This window comes from Lotus japonicus, chromosome 1 (assembly GCF_012489685.1).
Source record: "Lotus japonicus ecotype B-129 chromosome 1, LjGifu_v1.2".
Classification (NCBI taxonomy): domain Eukaryota; kingdom Viridiplantae; phylum Streptophyta; class Magnoliopsida; order Fabales; family Fabaceae; genus Lotus; species Lotus japonicus.
Genome location: NC_080041.1, coordinates 78,009,144 through 78,025,032, shown reverse-complemented (window position 1 = coordinate 78,025,032; position 15,889 = coordinate 78,009,144). Strand labels below are relative to the sequence as shown.

At 33.4% G+C, this 15,889-nt stretch overlaps 1 protein-coding gene and 1 long non-coding RNA gene across 3 annotated transcripts; both read left to right on the top strand.

The window, feature by feature from the left end:
* Positions 1-5: 5 nt before the first annotated feature.
* On the top strand, positions 6-10,652 carry LOC130714653 (protein HESO1-like). 2 transcript variants are annotated; one of them, XM_057564578.1, is made up of 12 exons: positions 6-502; positions 790-982; positions 1,364-1,551; positions 1,678-1,770; positions 1,883-2,053; positions 3,213-3,386; positions 4,380-4,564; positions 5,173-5,268; positions 6,165-6,210; positions 8,352-8,458; positions 9,479-9,577; positions 9,662-10,652. In XM_057564578.1, exons 3-12 carry the CDS (start codon positions 1,524-1,526, stop codon positions 10,427-10,429), a joined length of 1,767 nt encoding a protein of 588 aa, XP_057420561.1. In that variant the 5' UTR covers positions 6-502; positions 790-982; positions 1,364-1,523; the 3' UTR covers positions 10,430-10,652. The 2 variants fall into 2 exon arrangements, with proteins under 2 accessions (XP_057420561.1, XP_057420567.1); XM_057564584.1 differs by having other exon boundaries at positions 790-1,551.
* A 1,155-nt stretch (positions 10,653-11,807) lies between these two features.
* LOC130732072 (uncharacterized) lies at positions 11,808-13,874 on the top strand. Its single transcript, XR_009016937.1, has 3 exons — positions 11,808-12,737; positions 12,903-12,988; positions 13,432-13,874. It is a non-coding gene; the product is annotated as an uncharacterized LOC130732072 (long non-coding RNA).
* Positions 13,875-15,889: the final 2,015 nt, after the last annotated feature.

Genomic DNA, 15,889 nt, shown 5'->3' with positions numbered 1-15,889 from the left:
CTAGTTCCCCAATGCACCATGGAATTTTGGGGAGGGAATAGTAATAACACCAATGAGCATGTCCATTGTGGTCATTTGCTGCCCTTCAGCAGTGATTGCCAATTTGCCATTTTCTTCTCATCAGGCTCTGTGCTTGTCTTTCATCAAATTCACAATCCAATTCCAATTTCCAAACCTTGCAGAAGAAGGTTCTGCATCAGATTCAGATAACCCTCAATCCAATTCAAAACCTATGAATTTGAAAATCACAGTGCTAATTAAGGTAGTGGTGGTTGTAGCAATTCAGGTGGCTCACCCTCTATGCTATATGCTGCAAAGGGAAACAGTAGCGGCGGTGATGGCGGTGGCAAAAGTATCAGCGTTAGGGTTTCTGAGACGATCTTTCTCTTCTCAGCCGCCGCAGCTTGGATTCTCAATGGAGGCCCGCCGTTTGCCACCGCCTTCCACAACCACTCACCTCAAGCAGCCATTGCTTGCGGCGGTGCTCACACCTTCTGAACAGGTTCACCTCTTCAATCATCAAACTCATTATTTTCCCCTTTTTTGCAAAATTAGGTTGAGAAACAAACACAAAAATCCATAATTGATTCACTTTCTGCTTCATTGCAATGCTGATGAATGATTAAGGCTTCAGAATGCTGAATCTTTAGCAATGCTTGGTAATATTGAGTGTACATAATTTTTCTTCAGTGAGAATTTGAATTAACAGCAATTGAGGAAAATGAGATAAAATGATTGAAGAACAAAGCAAATGCTAACTAATTGAATTGACTAACTGTTTTTCTTTAGGCTACTGGATGGCTATAATGTGACAGTGTATGAAATTGGTGATGAGTATGATGACTGTTTGAAGACTCGCGGAGTAGGGGGTCACGAATTGTCCTCCTTCCATAGACAATGTATGCGTTTCCGCTGCTGGTGTCAATGATTTTGGACAGCTTGGTATATCAGAGAGTATCACTATCAAATCAATTACTCAGTGGTATGGTTTCTTCACATTCTTAATCTTACCTGCATTTTTGTTGAGTGAACGTATCGTGGTCGGAATATATCGTTCTTTTGTCCATTCTTACTGCGGGTGCTCCGTTCCCATGGAGGAGAATCGAATCGCTAATCTAATGGTTAAGGGATAAGACGAGCAAACACCACGTCATACCTTGTGGTTATATTATTATTTTTATTCATTGGAAAAGCGTCATTTTTCTTATTTGAGATGTATAAACCCGACGTGCTTTCTATAAGACGAGGTAATTACTGGAAAATTTTGCTTCCTCGCCGTGCACCACATAGATGAGATTTTTACCCTAGCCTTTACCATGGGCATGTCTACCAACCATTTTCCTTTTTGATTTTTCTTTGAAAGGCTAAGAAAGGAGAAGATTTTACCTCAACCGTCAGATAGCCCAGGCATAGAATTCAAACAACATCCTCAGCCGTCAGATAGCCCAGGATCGCTGAGAATCCAAACAGTATTATAACTGGTTATTTGCAATTACACAGTAGTCACCTCTGTGTCTCTCTCTATGTCTCTGCATGCTGCTTCTTCTCCCGGTAATTGATCTCTCACCAGAGATCCAATTCGCACCCTTTCAGATTCATCTATTGATCTCAATTTCAGAAACGACTGTCTCTCAGTCGCATTGATTCATTGTTTTTCCTGCCTTTCTTATGTTATAGATTACCAGTCCTTTCCCGGTTCGATGCTGAAACAACAGGTAACAGTGGAGTTTGCAAAGCAAGTTCTGCAAGCAGTGGTGTCGACTAAGCAAGGTGAGCAAATTCTCTTCACATTTCATTTTCGTTTTCAGGTCGTAAGAGCCATGAAGCATGTCTCTGTATTCTTATCTGTGTTGATATGAGTGTTGCATCATGAGTGTGGCAGAGAAGCTTGAGTCAGAGATATTAAGAAAGATCAAGTTCACTCAAACATGCGTTAGTGAATTAGATGGACTCCTTTGTGACACCTATGTCAGAATGTGTCCAAAAGAAATTGATTCTTTCAACAGGATCACTTTGCTTCGCATCTTCAATTTGGTTGCGGAGGAATTATATGGTAATCTTCTGTTCAATGCTACCATAGAAATTTTACTTTGAAATTTTGCATTTATTAAAATATGAGAAGTCAGCAGCATATATTCCCATGTGATTGGATCTAATGGCACTAAGTATTTTATATTTCTTTAAAATTTTGATGTACTAATTCCGTCACTAGTGTGTAGTGTTGAATATTGTTTTCCCCTACTGTTACTAATGATGATGTGGCTTATGGCAACTATAATAAAAATAGAACGCATGCACAAAAGTATACTGAAAACTCTTTGAATAAGAATATGTTCAACAAAGAAGAAGAAATAAGTAGAAAACAGTTAAGGGAAAGAAATAAAAGTTGAAAGCAGAGGATAAAAGAAGGCAGAACAACAGAAATTTTTTAACAGATTTGAAGAGAATAGAATGACAGAATAGAGAACAATAGAGAGAACTGCAGTGAATATGAGGGGCTGCGTAGGATTTGGTAGCTGAGGGATAATTGCTTCATGTGTTAGGTTTCATGGTCATGGTTAATATCTTCTTTTTTGTTTCAAATGCTGCCATTTCCATTATAACTGGCTTGTGCACCATGTGAAAATCAGTTGCCATAGATTGTCATTCAAAATCCACCTGCCATGTCCTTCATATGGTGTATTTTCAAAATTCCGCCATTACGTTGCCAACTCGCCATGGCCACAAGTTGGCAGCACTGTTTCCCCACAGTCTTTGGCAATAGAAACAACAATAAGAAAATCATAGTAGTTCTTTGGGTCATGTAAGGGACCAATAAGAAAAACCAAACTGCCATGATTTTTTTACCATTTTGACTGATCTGGCCTCATTTTTATGCTTTTTGCTTTCATATTAGAAGCAACAATGTTAGAGCATCATGCCATTATTGTTTCGTGCACATTGGTTATTTCTTAAGTTACTGATTAATACCTGAAACCGATTATTTTAATATAATTATACCATATCATTCTCTTTCTCCAAAAAAAAGAGAGAAAGAGAGAACCACCATGTTTTATAATTAAATGACCTTTTTGACCTTGTTTTATTCCTCTGGTGCATTATCTCATTTATTCTTCTGTGGTTGGTCTCTTTATTTTAGTTGTAGTCAATATCATAGCTTATTCTCTCTTTAAACAATGCTTTCGTTTGATCGTTTGTTAACTTCCTTTCAGGCAATAGTCATGACATCCCTGTTGTGGAAGGCCATGGATCATTTGTGATGGATATGTTCACCAACGTAAGCGATCTTGATTTGTCTATCAATTTCCATGCTAAGCGTGAAAATTCCCTACATGAGAAGATAAAAGCGCTTCTGAGGTTCAGAGATAAATTAGACTCACTTGAACGTAAGCTTAGCATACTATCAATTTTTGTTGTCAGCTTTTGTTAAGGGGGAAGTTTTGCAAGACACACTAGTTAACTCATTTTAATATTCTGTCTATCAAATCTTTATATGCTTTAATATTTGGGAGTTAATCAGAGTTTACAAGTATAAATAAAATAAGTTTGTCCTATGTGAGGCATGATATGGAGTATCTTTATTCAGGAATTTATTCTTACAGATTTATATTATTTGAGTTTGTCCCATAAGTGATTGTCATAAGTTCTTTTTCACCAATCATCATTATTTTTTGTCTCTGCACTAATCTAAGCCCATGTGGACAATAAACCATGTGGCATGTATTGAAGACTGAACTATAATTGTGGCAAGGAGTCAAGGACACTGGCCTGGTAATTTAAAATGTTTAGATAAATATAGGGTTCTCAATATATACATATATCCTAGAGATCCTATTTATATAGTGGATTAAATTGATCAAAAGTAAAACCATCAACTTCTCTTAGATTTCAAGATAGCTGATGTATATATAGATATGACATTGATCTGAATACTATCTATATCGTTACCAAAAATTTGGGCAGAATAAATTTGCACTTTGACATGACTTGAAGCCCTAAATTATTAAATTTAATGTGCTTACCACTGCAATTTATTTTCTTTATAGTAATCTCTGTATTTCTATAAACTGTATGATCTGGTTTCATGTTTTTCTGGTACATGATTTAAATGCGGGAAGTAAATCATATTTACGATATTTAACTGAGAATATTTCTGCTGACAGAATAGTTATGGACCAACTTAGTTTTTATCAGTACACAAGACTTTTAACTTCAAAAATAAACTTTTTCTATTCTCTTTATTATGATCTCTTTGGAAATAATTCTGACATATTGGATTTTATTTATTTTCTTATAAGAAGCTGATCTGTAATGAATCTACACTTCGATGATGAGATGATCTTATAGGAAATATAACACTGGTGGTTTTTGTGTTACAGGAGAAGGGAGTGTTACCTGTGTACAGTCTACCGTGGTTGCCGAAGTCCCAATTATAAAATTTACTGAGAGGGTAACGGGTATCGAGTGTAATTTATCAGTCAATAATTGGGATGGCATTAAAAAATCCAAGATTATCTATGCAATTTCTGCCATAGATGAAAGATTTCGAAAGCTATGTTTCCTGGTAATTAGTGACACTTTTGTTGTTTTGATGTTATGTTAGTAATAACTTTTAGCATCATATGTATGTTATGTTTTAGTATTCAAGCTTGTGTTGCTTGCTACTGAATATAGATGCATGTATTTGAGTTAATATTTCCATTTAATAAGGACAAAAGAACAGATGAAAAGCTGCTATTGATGTTGAATTTATGATAAATCATCACATCTTTGAGGTAAATATAGGATTGTTTTAGGTTAATGAATTGACTCTGACTAGCTATGTGTATGAGCCATCTGCATTTGGAATGAAAATATTTTGTTATTTATGGTCTGAAGTTTCTGGAGGGTGTGCTGTAGAAAAATATAGAAGACAAGCCAAATGTTAGGCATAATTAATTGTTTCACTAGATATTTCAGAAAGCTACCATAGTCGGAACTTCATTGGATTTCATTTCAGTAAAATCTGTGTTTTTTCATGGTTTTTTTCCAATGCACTTGCACTGTGCACTGTGCACTAGATTTCCTTTTTTGTGTTGAGCGGGGCCAACCTACTATCCAGAATACATGATATCACGAACTGATTACTTTTAAAAAGTGACTTTCATGCTAATAAATTTCTGCCTATTGCAGATGAAATCCTGGGCTAAAGCACATTATATCTACAGTTCCAAAGACGGGATTCTGAATTTTTTATCCATTATATTGTTTGTTGCTTTTCATTTGCAGGTATTCAACATTTTAAATATTTGATTGAAGCACAAATTATTTTTTGAAGCATGGCATTTTATAGTAGATTTTGAATTGAATTTGGCTGGATACTCAATGGGCTTTGCAAGATAATTAGTCAGGCCCCTCATTTTTCTTTTATTTCTTTAAAGAGCACATTTGTAATAAGCTTAAAGCTAAGTAAGCTTTAGCTTGAGGGAGAATGTTAGATCATAAAAGGATATCTTTAAGATTTTGTCATATCTTATAATATCTCATAATATCTTAATCATGTCTTAGAATAATTTAAGGTAACTGTACCTCAAAACCTAGATAAATGGTGTAGATTACACTACCATTTATAAGAACTTATTTAGCAGTCATATCACTAGTCTTAATGTGGGTCTTTTCAAGAAATTTCATCAAAAAGCATATTTATAATTTTATGAAAAGTCTTAGAAAGCAGCTATACCTTTATATAAGCGATATATGGAGCATCTTTTGAGCAAATTATTTCAACATCAATCTGTTGCTTTGGCTTTTGATGTTATAATAGCTACATTATTCCCAAATATTACCATAGAGATGCTTGGTGTCTTTAAATTTCTGCTTTTCACTACCATTTATAAGAACTTATTTAGTAGTCATATCACTAGTCTTAATGTGGGTCCTTTCAAGAAATTTCATCAAAAAGCATATTTATAATTTTATGAAAAGTCTTAGAAAGCAGCTATACCTTTATATAAGCGATATATGGAGCATCTTTTGAGCAAATTATTTCAACATCAATCTGTTGCTTTGGCTTTTGATGTTATAATAGCTACATTATTCCCAAATATTACCTTAGAGATGCTTGGTGTCTTTAAATTTCTGCTTTTCATATAAGTCTGATAGTTGTTTTCCTTCTTTTTATACAGACATGCAATCCTCCTATATTACCTCCATTCTCTATTCTACTTAAAGGTAAAGTTTCTGTCTTTCTGATAGCATTACAGGAGATTTTGAATTGTTTTTTAGTTGAATCATAGTGTTTCATTATTTCTGGAACAGTCTATATGATTGGAGAAATTGAAGCAAAGAATATTTGAGATGAATTGTGTTAAAATATATACCTGAATCACATATTTCTACTAATAATCTTGGTACAATTTGTAAAAGTTTACAGTAACCAAAGTATTATCACCATGAACTTTTAAGAGACTAAGAATCCTAATATTCTAACAATTGCTCTTAAGCTGTATTGGTGTATAGAGTTTTTTTTGTTTTGTTGGTTTAAACCATAAGTGTCCTCCCCCGAGGCAATCTATTTGAGCCGGGTAGGACCTCCTTTGGAGTATAGAGCTTAGGATACCCTCTTGTCCACCTGATTGCTCCTAGGTTTCTGTTAGTTAGTTTAGTTAGTTAGCACCGGCTGAAATTTAGCCTGTAGGTGCTCTACTAAACCTTGTACTTCTAGATATTCTTGTATCTATACTCTTCTATCATCAACAGTTCAGTTTTCATTCTCTTGAACTCACTAAGTTTTCAGAATCTCTTAAAGGTCAAGCTTAGTTCTCGGAGTCTCCATGTCCACCATTGTCCCCGGTTAGAGTGATACCAATCTCTGCCATCGCTATCAATCCAGTGAATGCTCTTTTCTCGTGTTTGCACTCAAATTCAGAGAAATCTGACGACAAGAGCTTCCTATTATGGAAGCAGCCAATCGAAATAATCATCTGCTAGGACCCAATTGCAAGGTTTGGGGCTCGGGTCCCACATTGGAAGTATGAGATTCTAGTGTGGGGTTTGTAAGGTATTGGCTATCCAACTACAATGGCTAGCTTTTGTGGTATCGTTCTCCTAAGGTTCTTATCAATTGGTATTAGAGTCTTCCACCATGTCTCTCAGTTGCAAACGAGCGGCACAAGTAGTGACGCTGACATTCAGTGTTCGCCTTAGACTAATCAAAGGGGTTAGTGCACCGCCAGCCTCTGTGGGTGCCAAGGCTGCGAAGCATGGTTGGATTGTAGGACCCAATTGCAAGGTATGATACTTGAGTCTCACATTTGAAGTATGGGATTCTAGTGTAGGGTTTATAATGTCTTGGCCGCCCCAACTACAACGACTAGCTTTTGTGGTATGGTTCTCCCAAGGTTCTCATCATTATCACTGGTCACTGATTTCACCTTTTCCAAATGAGAGTGAAGATCCCCCGGAATTCTGATCTGAATCTGTTATAGTGTTAGTTTACTTTGTCCTGCATGTATATTAGTCTTAGAACTGATTTGATTATGATTAGTCGTATCAGGTTGTTGTCTTATTCGGTTCCAGTAAGCTGCAGTGGCAATTACCCATGTGACTGTAACCACAGTTAGAAATACATTTGTACTTATATCATTTCTGATCAATGAGCACAATACACTTCTTGTCCTTTATCAATTCTTGATTAAAATCCGACCAGGCCGTTAGTTATGAGTGTGTACTCTAGGAGCAACTGGATGCACTTTTTCTTGTCTTTTCCTTCTTTCCATCCCACTTATTTCTCCACCACTTTTTCGTGCATCTGAACATGTGGGTAAGGAATTTCTTTTATTTATTTTACTCATGTTAGTTGGGCTTATGCTTCTCTGATTGTGTTTTTATATGTAACATCAACATGCTAATTGATCGCTTATGAAGTCACTACCACACTTTGATATACGACTATGTTATGCTGTGTAACAATAAATGAAATTGGAAACAGAATCTAGAACTTACATGAATAATTGTAACAACTATGCTAGATGTGGACACGATCTGACTTGAAGTCACTGGCCGTTTTGGGTCTGTTGTTTGCTCATAAGACTGGAAGCGTAGTTTAAAAGAAACTGTGTATTGAATTGTAATTTTAACAAAGGAAAAGGAGACATAGTAGCAACAAGTATGATGATGCTTCTCGCAAAAATACTTATTGACTCGTAGACATACTGCCACCTTGCATGGGCTTTATATGAAGTGCCAATATATTGTTTGTAGCAAGGAAAGAAAATTACTAGAGTTATGAGGTTTTTATTATCACGTCATTAGTTTTCAGGATTGACTTTTGCACTTCACATTGACTTTTGTGTTTGAATTGTATGATCCAGATGGAGCGGATGTTATGTCTGTGACTAAGATTGTTGAAACTTATCGCAACTACGGGAAACAGAACAAAGAGTCATTGGCTAAGCTTTTTATTACTCTTCTTGTCAAGGTAATTTGTATGCTTTTCTGTCCATTTAGAGTTATGCTTTATTAATACATGTCTTCTTTAGTAAGACAATAGTTAGTTCATGTTTGTAGTAAAGTTGAGTCCAATGGATATGAACGTTCAATGTATTAGAATTAGGGAGGCCTAACTCAACCCAAAAGCTAGCTCAATAGTTGAGGGTTGCTCTACCCTTTATAAACACTTGTTTGACTATATCTCTAGTCAATGTGAGACTTCTAACACAATGAGACAGAAGGAAGCTCTTGCTTCTAAATTTTGGACAATCTTTTAGTTTTGCTGGAAGTATTCTGTTGCTAAAATGCAGTCTTTTTGAGCCTGCAAGTTGTGTTAGTTTTGTTTTTGTTAGAAAAGCTAACTACAAGATGTGTATTTTTGTGGTTTTGGGCTTCTGTTTGGACTAAGCAAGGACTAAGCAACAGTTGAGTTTTAAAATTGTATTCTGCATACACTCAGTCCTTTTCCATTTGTCTTTATAATCTCAACACTGTCAATCGTGTGATAATCTGATAGAAATAGACCTTTGATTATAATATAAAGGTTTATCAAAGGAAGAATAGGAAGTGAGGTATTGTGGGCCTGTGAGCTCAGAGTTAGTTAGGAGGCTGTTAGTGAGAGTCATTGTAGTTAGAGTCAATTTGTTAGAGGGGGAATCTGTTTGTTTTTCTTATATTAGTGGGAAGAGTAGTTAGAAGATCCATTCTTGAATTGGATCATATTGGGAGACACTAGCCTCCCAAGTCTCGAAAGCTAGAGTTGTATTCTACATTTCATTCTTTCATTAATAGAAGTATATTCAGTTTCTTCTCTGTTTCTCTGTGTTCATTCTCTGGTCTGATCTACCTTTTCCGACCTAAATCTGATCTAGTTTCTATCATAATCTCAGCTGATGATCAAATTTATTCAAGTTAGAGTTTTGGTTTTCTAAGTCATATAGTAGGAGTTATATAATATATTTCAATTTCATTGAAAGATTATCATTTGGTTATTTCATTCCTAGTGCAGCTAGCATCTGTTGAAAGTCTTTGGGAGCAAGGAATTTGTGCAAGTGTATATGAAGGATCGTGGATTTTAAAATATTGGAATCATCATTACTCAATGAGGGTAACTAAATTCATTTCCACCGCTCATTTTTTAATAATAATACATATGGTGTTTACGTTGTATTGGTGATATTTTGTTGAACAGGTTGAGGATTTCATGGATCGGTCCCAAAATGTTTCTAGAGCGGTTGGAACTGCCAAGGTAGAGACCATCTACAGATGCATACATAAATCTATCAGCTACCTGTCCCAGTTTCTAAATAACCAGATCCAAGGAATTCAATTGGTGGATTTTTTGTTTGGGACACATACTGTTGCTAGTCTTGGAGTTGGAGGTACTAGTTACATCAGTGGAAATCACCTTCGTTCTCGAGAAAATCTTCATCAGTGGCGTTTGATGCTGCAATATCTTAAAAAAGTTGCACAAAATGCACGTGCTTCTTTCCCTCCCTCATGGCAAAGCTCTCAGGGTGGTGTTCAGTCATTGAATCAAGAAGCAGTGGCTCCAAATCCTTGGGGGAGATCATTCCCTCAAAGGAAGAGGCCAGACAAACCACCCTCCTCAACAGGGCCACTACCTCCAAGAGAGAAGCCATGCCAGCAACCGCAACCTTCCTCAACAGGGGCACTACCTCCAAGAGCGATCCCATACCAGCCACCTGTGCATAATGGTCTAGGGGCAGTTCCTTCTCCTTTCACCTCACAACCCATAGTTTCTGGTGGTCTTGTTTCATCACAAAGCTCTCGGGGTGGTGTTCAGTCATTGAATCAAGAAGCAGTGGCTCCAATACCTCGGGGCAGATCATTCCCTCAAAGGAAGAGGCCAGACCACCCACCTCCCTCAGAAGGGCCACTGCCTCCAAAGAAGAGGCCAGACCACCGCATAATGCATGATGGCTCTAGTCATAAATAAAAAAATTGGCCAGTGATTGAAAAGCCATGTTACTACCAAACGTCTGAGGTGGCAACTGGTTCTATTATTAGTTCAAATTATTAAATCTTGAATTATCATTTTTTAGTTGACTTGATTGCTTTTGAGTTCGTTATTACTGTTCACATATTTTAGGTCAAATATATTTTTGGTTTGTGTTGAACGCTCATTTAAGACGTGGTTATTATATAAAACAGTTCTTCAATGTTTGCAGTCGTTTCAAATATGGTCATCGACTCATCGACATTTTTTTATGTGGTAGCTTCACTTTTTAATTACAAATAATGAAGTACTAGCATGAAATTAAACATGAATCATCAATATCAATATATATTAGAAAAGAAGAACTCCTATAAGACTGATTTAGTGACGTGTCATTCTCAGTGACGTGTCATTCTTACGTTAATTTTCATAAAAAAAAATTCACGTGTCATTCTCAGGTTAATTCTCATAAAAAAAACGTTTTTAAATTTTAGATTTGATTAGGATTTAGATTTTTTATTTCTTGATTTTAACTTAATATATTTTTGATTTATTTTTATAGTATTAATTAATTTTTATTAAATTTTCGGATTTTTAATTAATTCAGGATTTTATGAGTTTTTATTGTGATTATCTAGATTTTTGTAGTTTTTATCTATTTTTATTTATTACCTTTTAAATTTTAGATTTGATTATGATTTAGGTTGTTTATTTCTTGATTTAATTTTAATTTATCTCATTATTTATTTAGTTTTAATTTCAGGAAATATTTTATTTTAATTTAGAGTATTTGCCCTAATTATCTAAAATTAACCTAGATTAAATAAAAAACCAAAAAATTCAATAAAAATACCATAAAAATTAATTAATAAAAACTATAAAAAATTCACCAAATCACAATAAAAACTCATAAAATTATGAATTAAATAAAAATCCGAAAATTAAATAAAATTACCATAAAATTTAATTCATACTCTAAAAATAAACTTTTTCTTCACCAAAAATTTATTTCCATAACAAATCTAGAAACCGATTTTTCAAATGTAATTTTAAACCTAAGAAACTTTTTCATAAAATTTTAAAATATTTGCCCTAATTGTCTATGATTTACCTAGATTAAATGAAAAACTAAAAATTCAATTAAAATACTATAAAAATTAATTAATAAAAACTACCAAATCATAATAAAAACTCATAAAATCCTTAATTAAATAAAAATCTGAAAATTCAATAAAAATAACAAAAAATTTATTTAATGCTTTAAAAAAATAAACTTTTTCTTCACCTAAAATTTATTTCCATAACAAAACCTGAAACCGATTTTTAAACAAATAAACATACAAAATCAAGATTGTGTTCTTCTTTGAACTTTGGCATTTTTAGGGTATGGTGTTTAGTTTTCTGTTTGTCATATATGATTTTTTTTTTCATTTTCTTCTTGGACCTATTTGCAAAGCTTTTCCCCTGTGTTTGTTTTTGCTTGATGTGTTTTTTTGTGTGTTGATTAGGGGAGCTTTTGAACTTTCAGATATTTGTGAAAGATGTATGGAAGGAGTACACGGGTGACCATTGAATGACATGAAGGGTCAGTATAAATTCATGATTAAGCATGTGCAGTTATGGAATGTGCTGACTTACAATTTTTTATCGACAAGGTTTTCATTACATACATTCTATTTATTGAAGCATGAGCCAATATTCTATTCTATTCCCCTATAGTCATTCAGATTAGGACTAACTTTCTATCAATCTTTGTTTTGCATAGCATCACTTTGACTATTGAATACGGGGCAAACTTTGTGACACATTAGATTAATATTATATGATTGACATAAATAGACAATCAAATGGGTGGGAACCCATTAAAGATGCCTTTTTAGAGATGATTTTGTCTATCTACCATGAAATATCTTTAGGTTTTTCTAAAAGCATATTAGTACAGTTTAGAACATGTGGATGATACTAAATATTTTTATAAAGCTCATCATGTACCAACCTATTTTTTTTCTTGGAGTGATTGGCACTATATTGGCTAATATAAGCAGAGATATGTTTCTGGACTAATAGCTTTTCAATTAGGATTGGAATTAAGTTTGTGTGAAAAGTTGAAGTTACATGCTTTTTGAGTTTATGTTTCTAGATTGGCTAATAAATCAACAATTTTTTTGGCCGAAAAAGGAATTTGAAATGAAGAAGGGAGCAACGAGCTAAGAAGAAGCAAGTGGAGTTTAAGAGGTTTCTCAACTTTCTGCTAAGCTTAAGGAGAAACATACCAAAGAGCTAGTTGTATAAGGCTATATCTGCAATGGTATTATACATTCCCACTTCCATCTCTCCCCATCATGTGAAAATTATAATGTTATTGTTGTTTCCAAATATTGTTGATTTTAAATTCAAATTTAATTACATTAGCTTCTGACTTTGACTCTCTCACTCTGGAAACTCATTCGATTTGATTTCAAACATCATAAAGATGAGAGCTCTTCCACTTGATTTTCTAATGATGATAGCAATGTCTTGCATGCTTCCACCTGCTGAATCTGCGCTACTCTTCAAGAGGTAATTTTAGCTTTTCCCCTAACTTTCTAATGGACTTACATTTTTTATTTTAGTTCTTACAAGATTTCTTTCCCATTATTATTATGATTAGTCCAATGATTTATTGTATTGCAGTATCTGACTGTGTCGTTATAAGGGTTATGGTAGTCTAAACCTAGATTTTTTGTTTTAACCCCTTCATTATAACGTTTGCACCCTTCGCTGCAATAAATGAGATTGTTAACATAAAATAGACTAAACAAGTCAAAGTTGTAAAGAAACATGTTTTAAAAGTTAACTAATGCTGTTACTAATTTTTGCTTAATATTCTATATTTTTTTACTCAGCTTATAATATTTTTTACTTGAATTTCGAATGAAGACTCTCATCAAGGGAATAAATCTTGAGATTTAAACAAAGATATCTAAGGAAATGATTTTCATGGATTTTATTGTTATATGTAGGCTTTGTGTACTACCAAATGAGATACATCTCTATTGATGATTGTAAGTGAATTTTCTTGGAAGATTGAGATTCTTCAAGTGGGGAAGGTGCAGTAACATGTGAAGCTTAATCTCCAATAGATTGTTAGCACATAACCTTAAAGATTAATCATTTTTGGTTACTTATTAATTATAGAGCATTTACTACTCATTGTATAGGCTGGTGAATGTGTTGTTTTTGTACTCACACTGATGGATTTGATAACATAACGATGCTAGAAAACAAGAGTCATGGACATACACACATATTTATTGGTTATAGAAAATGAAGTTTGGTGATGTAGGTCATACTCTACTAATAAAAAAATCCGCCAAGATTGTGATTTGGAGATCTAAGCCAATTCAATGGATGCGTTGTTGTTTAATATGTTGGCAATTCCTTATATCTAAGATTTGTGATGTTGTCTTCATATTCACGAAGAATATGAAACGAGTTCCTGTTGATATGGATCATGCTTAGAAGAGAAGTCTTTATGTCCATTTTGCTTAAGATTTACGACTCTTCTATTTCATCTGTTGTTTAATATATTTTTAATAATCAAAGTATCAATTGATGTATCAAATATGATAGACATATTTCCCGTGCAACGCGCGGATAAAAAAACACTAGTATTAGATATAGGGATCGGATATTCAGTTTTCTGATGAATCAAAAAAAGAGATCGGATATTCAACAAAAAAAAGTTACATTCACCAAAAAAAAATATAAGAATAAAGTAAATCATCACACTTTAGAGAAGCCATGGAGACAACTCCATCAATGATTCTATCACTTTAAAGTCATCACAAGTATGTGTGTTTGCAATTATACATCATGGTCGTTTTCTAATTTAATCTCTAAATTTCATAATAATCTAGATAAATCTCATGATCGGGCAGGACATTTGCTTAAGGGTGACCAAAGCACAAAGCCAAAAGATGCAATGCTTCTCGTTGTGATGGGCAATGGGTTTCATTTCGTGGACAATTATTCTCTCTCTTAAAGCATTTTAAAAATAACTAGTGTTATTTATCCGTGCATTGTGCATTGCACGGGGAATATATCAATTATATTTGATACATCAATTAATATTGATTGTTAAAAATATAATAAACAACAAATAAAATAGAAGAGTCTGAAATGATGAGCAAAGTGAAAAAAAGTCTTAAATTGAAAATTTTGTTGCATAGATTAAAATTCGTATCCCTGTATGATAGCTCAAGTGGTAGAAGCTGTGGGGCATATGAGTTGGGTCGGGGGAGGTCTAGAGATCGATTCCTAAATGGCGCACCCTCTAATTTAATTTCTCTCTAATTTATAGCTCATCTCGTCCTAGTACTAAGTAACTACTATTATAACATCTAACTAACCTCTGTGTGTCCATGGTAGCTCTGTGAACCCTCAGCACTATATCAGCTCCATTTTCCTGTAATTAACATTAAATAAAAATAAGAAAAATTAAGAAAAAAAATAAGAAATAAACAACCTAAATCTCAATCAAATCTAAAATTTAAAAAGGTTCTAATTAAAGATAGATAAAACTACCAAAATCTAGCAATTCACAATAAAAACTCATAAAAACATTAATTAAATAAAAATCCAAAAATTTAATGAAAATACTATAAAGTTTAATTAATACTCTCAAAATAAATCAAAAATAAATAAAAGACCCAAGATAAAATCAAGAAATAAATAACCTAAATGCTAATGAAATCTAAAATTTAAAAAGGTACTGATTAAAGATAGATAAAAACTAGCAAAATCTAGCAAATCACAATAAAACTCATAAAATCCTGAATTAAATAAAAATCCGAAAATTCAATAAAATACCATAAAAATTATTTAATAATCTAAAAATAAATAATAAATAAAATAAAAGACCCACGGATAAAATCAAGAAATAAAAAATCTAAATCATAATCAAATCTAAAATTTAAAAATGTGCTAATTTTCATGGTTTTTTTTAAATGTACATATATGCTTTATTTTTAATATTTTTAATATCAAATGAGAATTAATCTGTGAGTGACACCTCATCAAATTGGCATGATATGAGAGTGACACCTCATCAAATTGGCCTGAGAATTAATTTAGGAGTGAGCCTGATGGAAGTTCTTCTTTTCTAATATATATATTGATATTGATATTGATTTATATCTTAACTTATAAATCCAATAAGATTTCTCCAAATACAAACAACTACTTAAACAAACATAAAACTCCAAGTTAGAAAAAAGGAAATACAATCGAGTTTCTCTATGTGGAAATGTACTAAAGAATAAACCTGAAAGAAAAAAAAATCAATTTGCTTTTTTTGATTGCCTCGACAATTTGACCACACATCTTCCAAAATAGGGTGATGTAGAAAGGTAAAAAGCAAAAGCTAGAAACATTAATTATACTAAAGTTTCTTGTATGAGTAGAAAGAAATGAAAAACG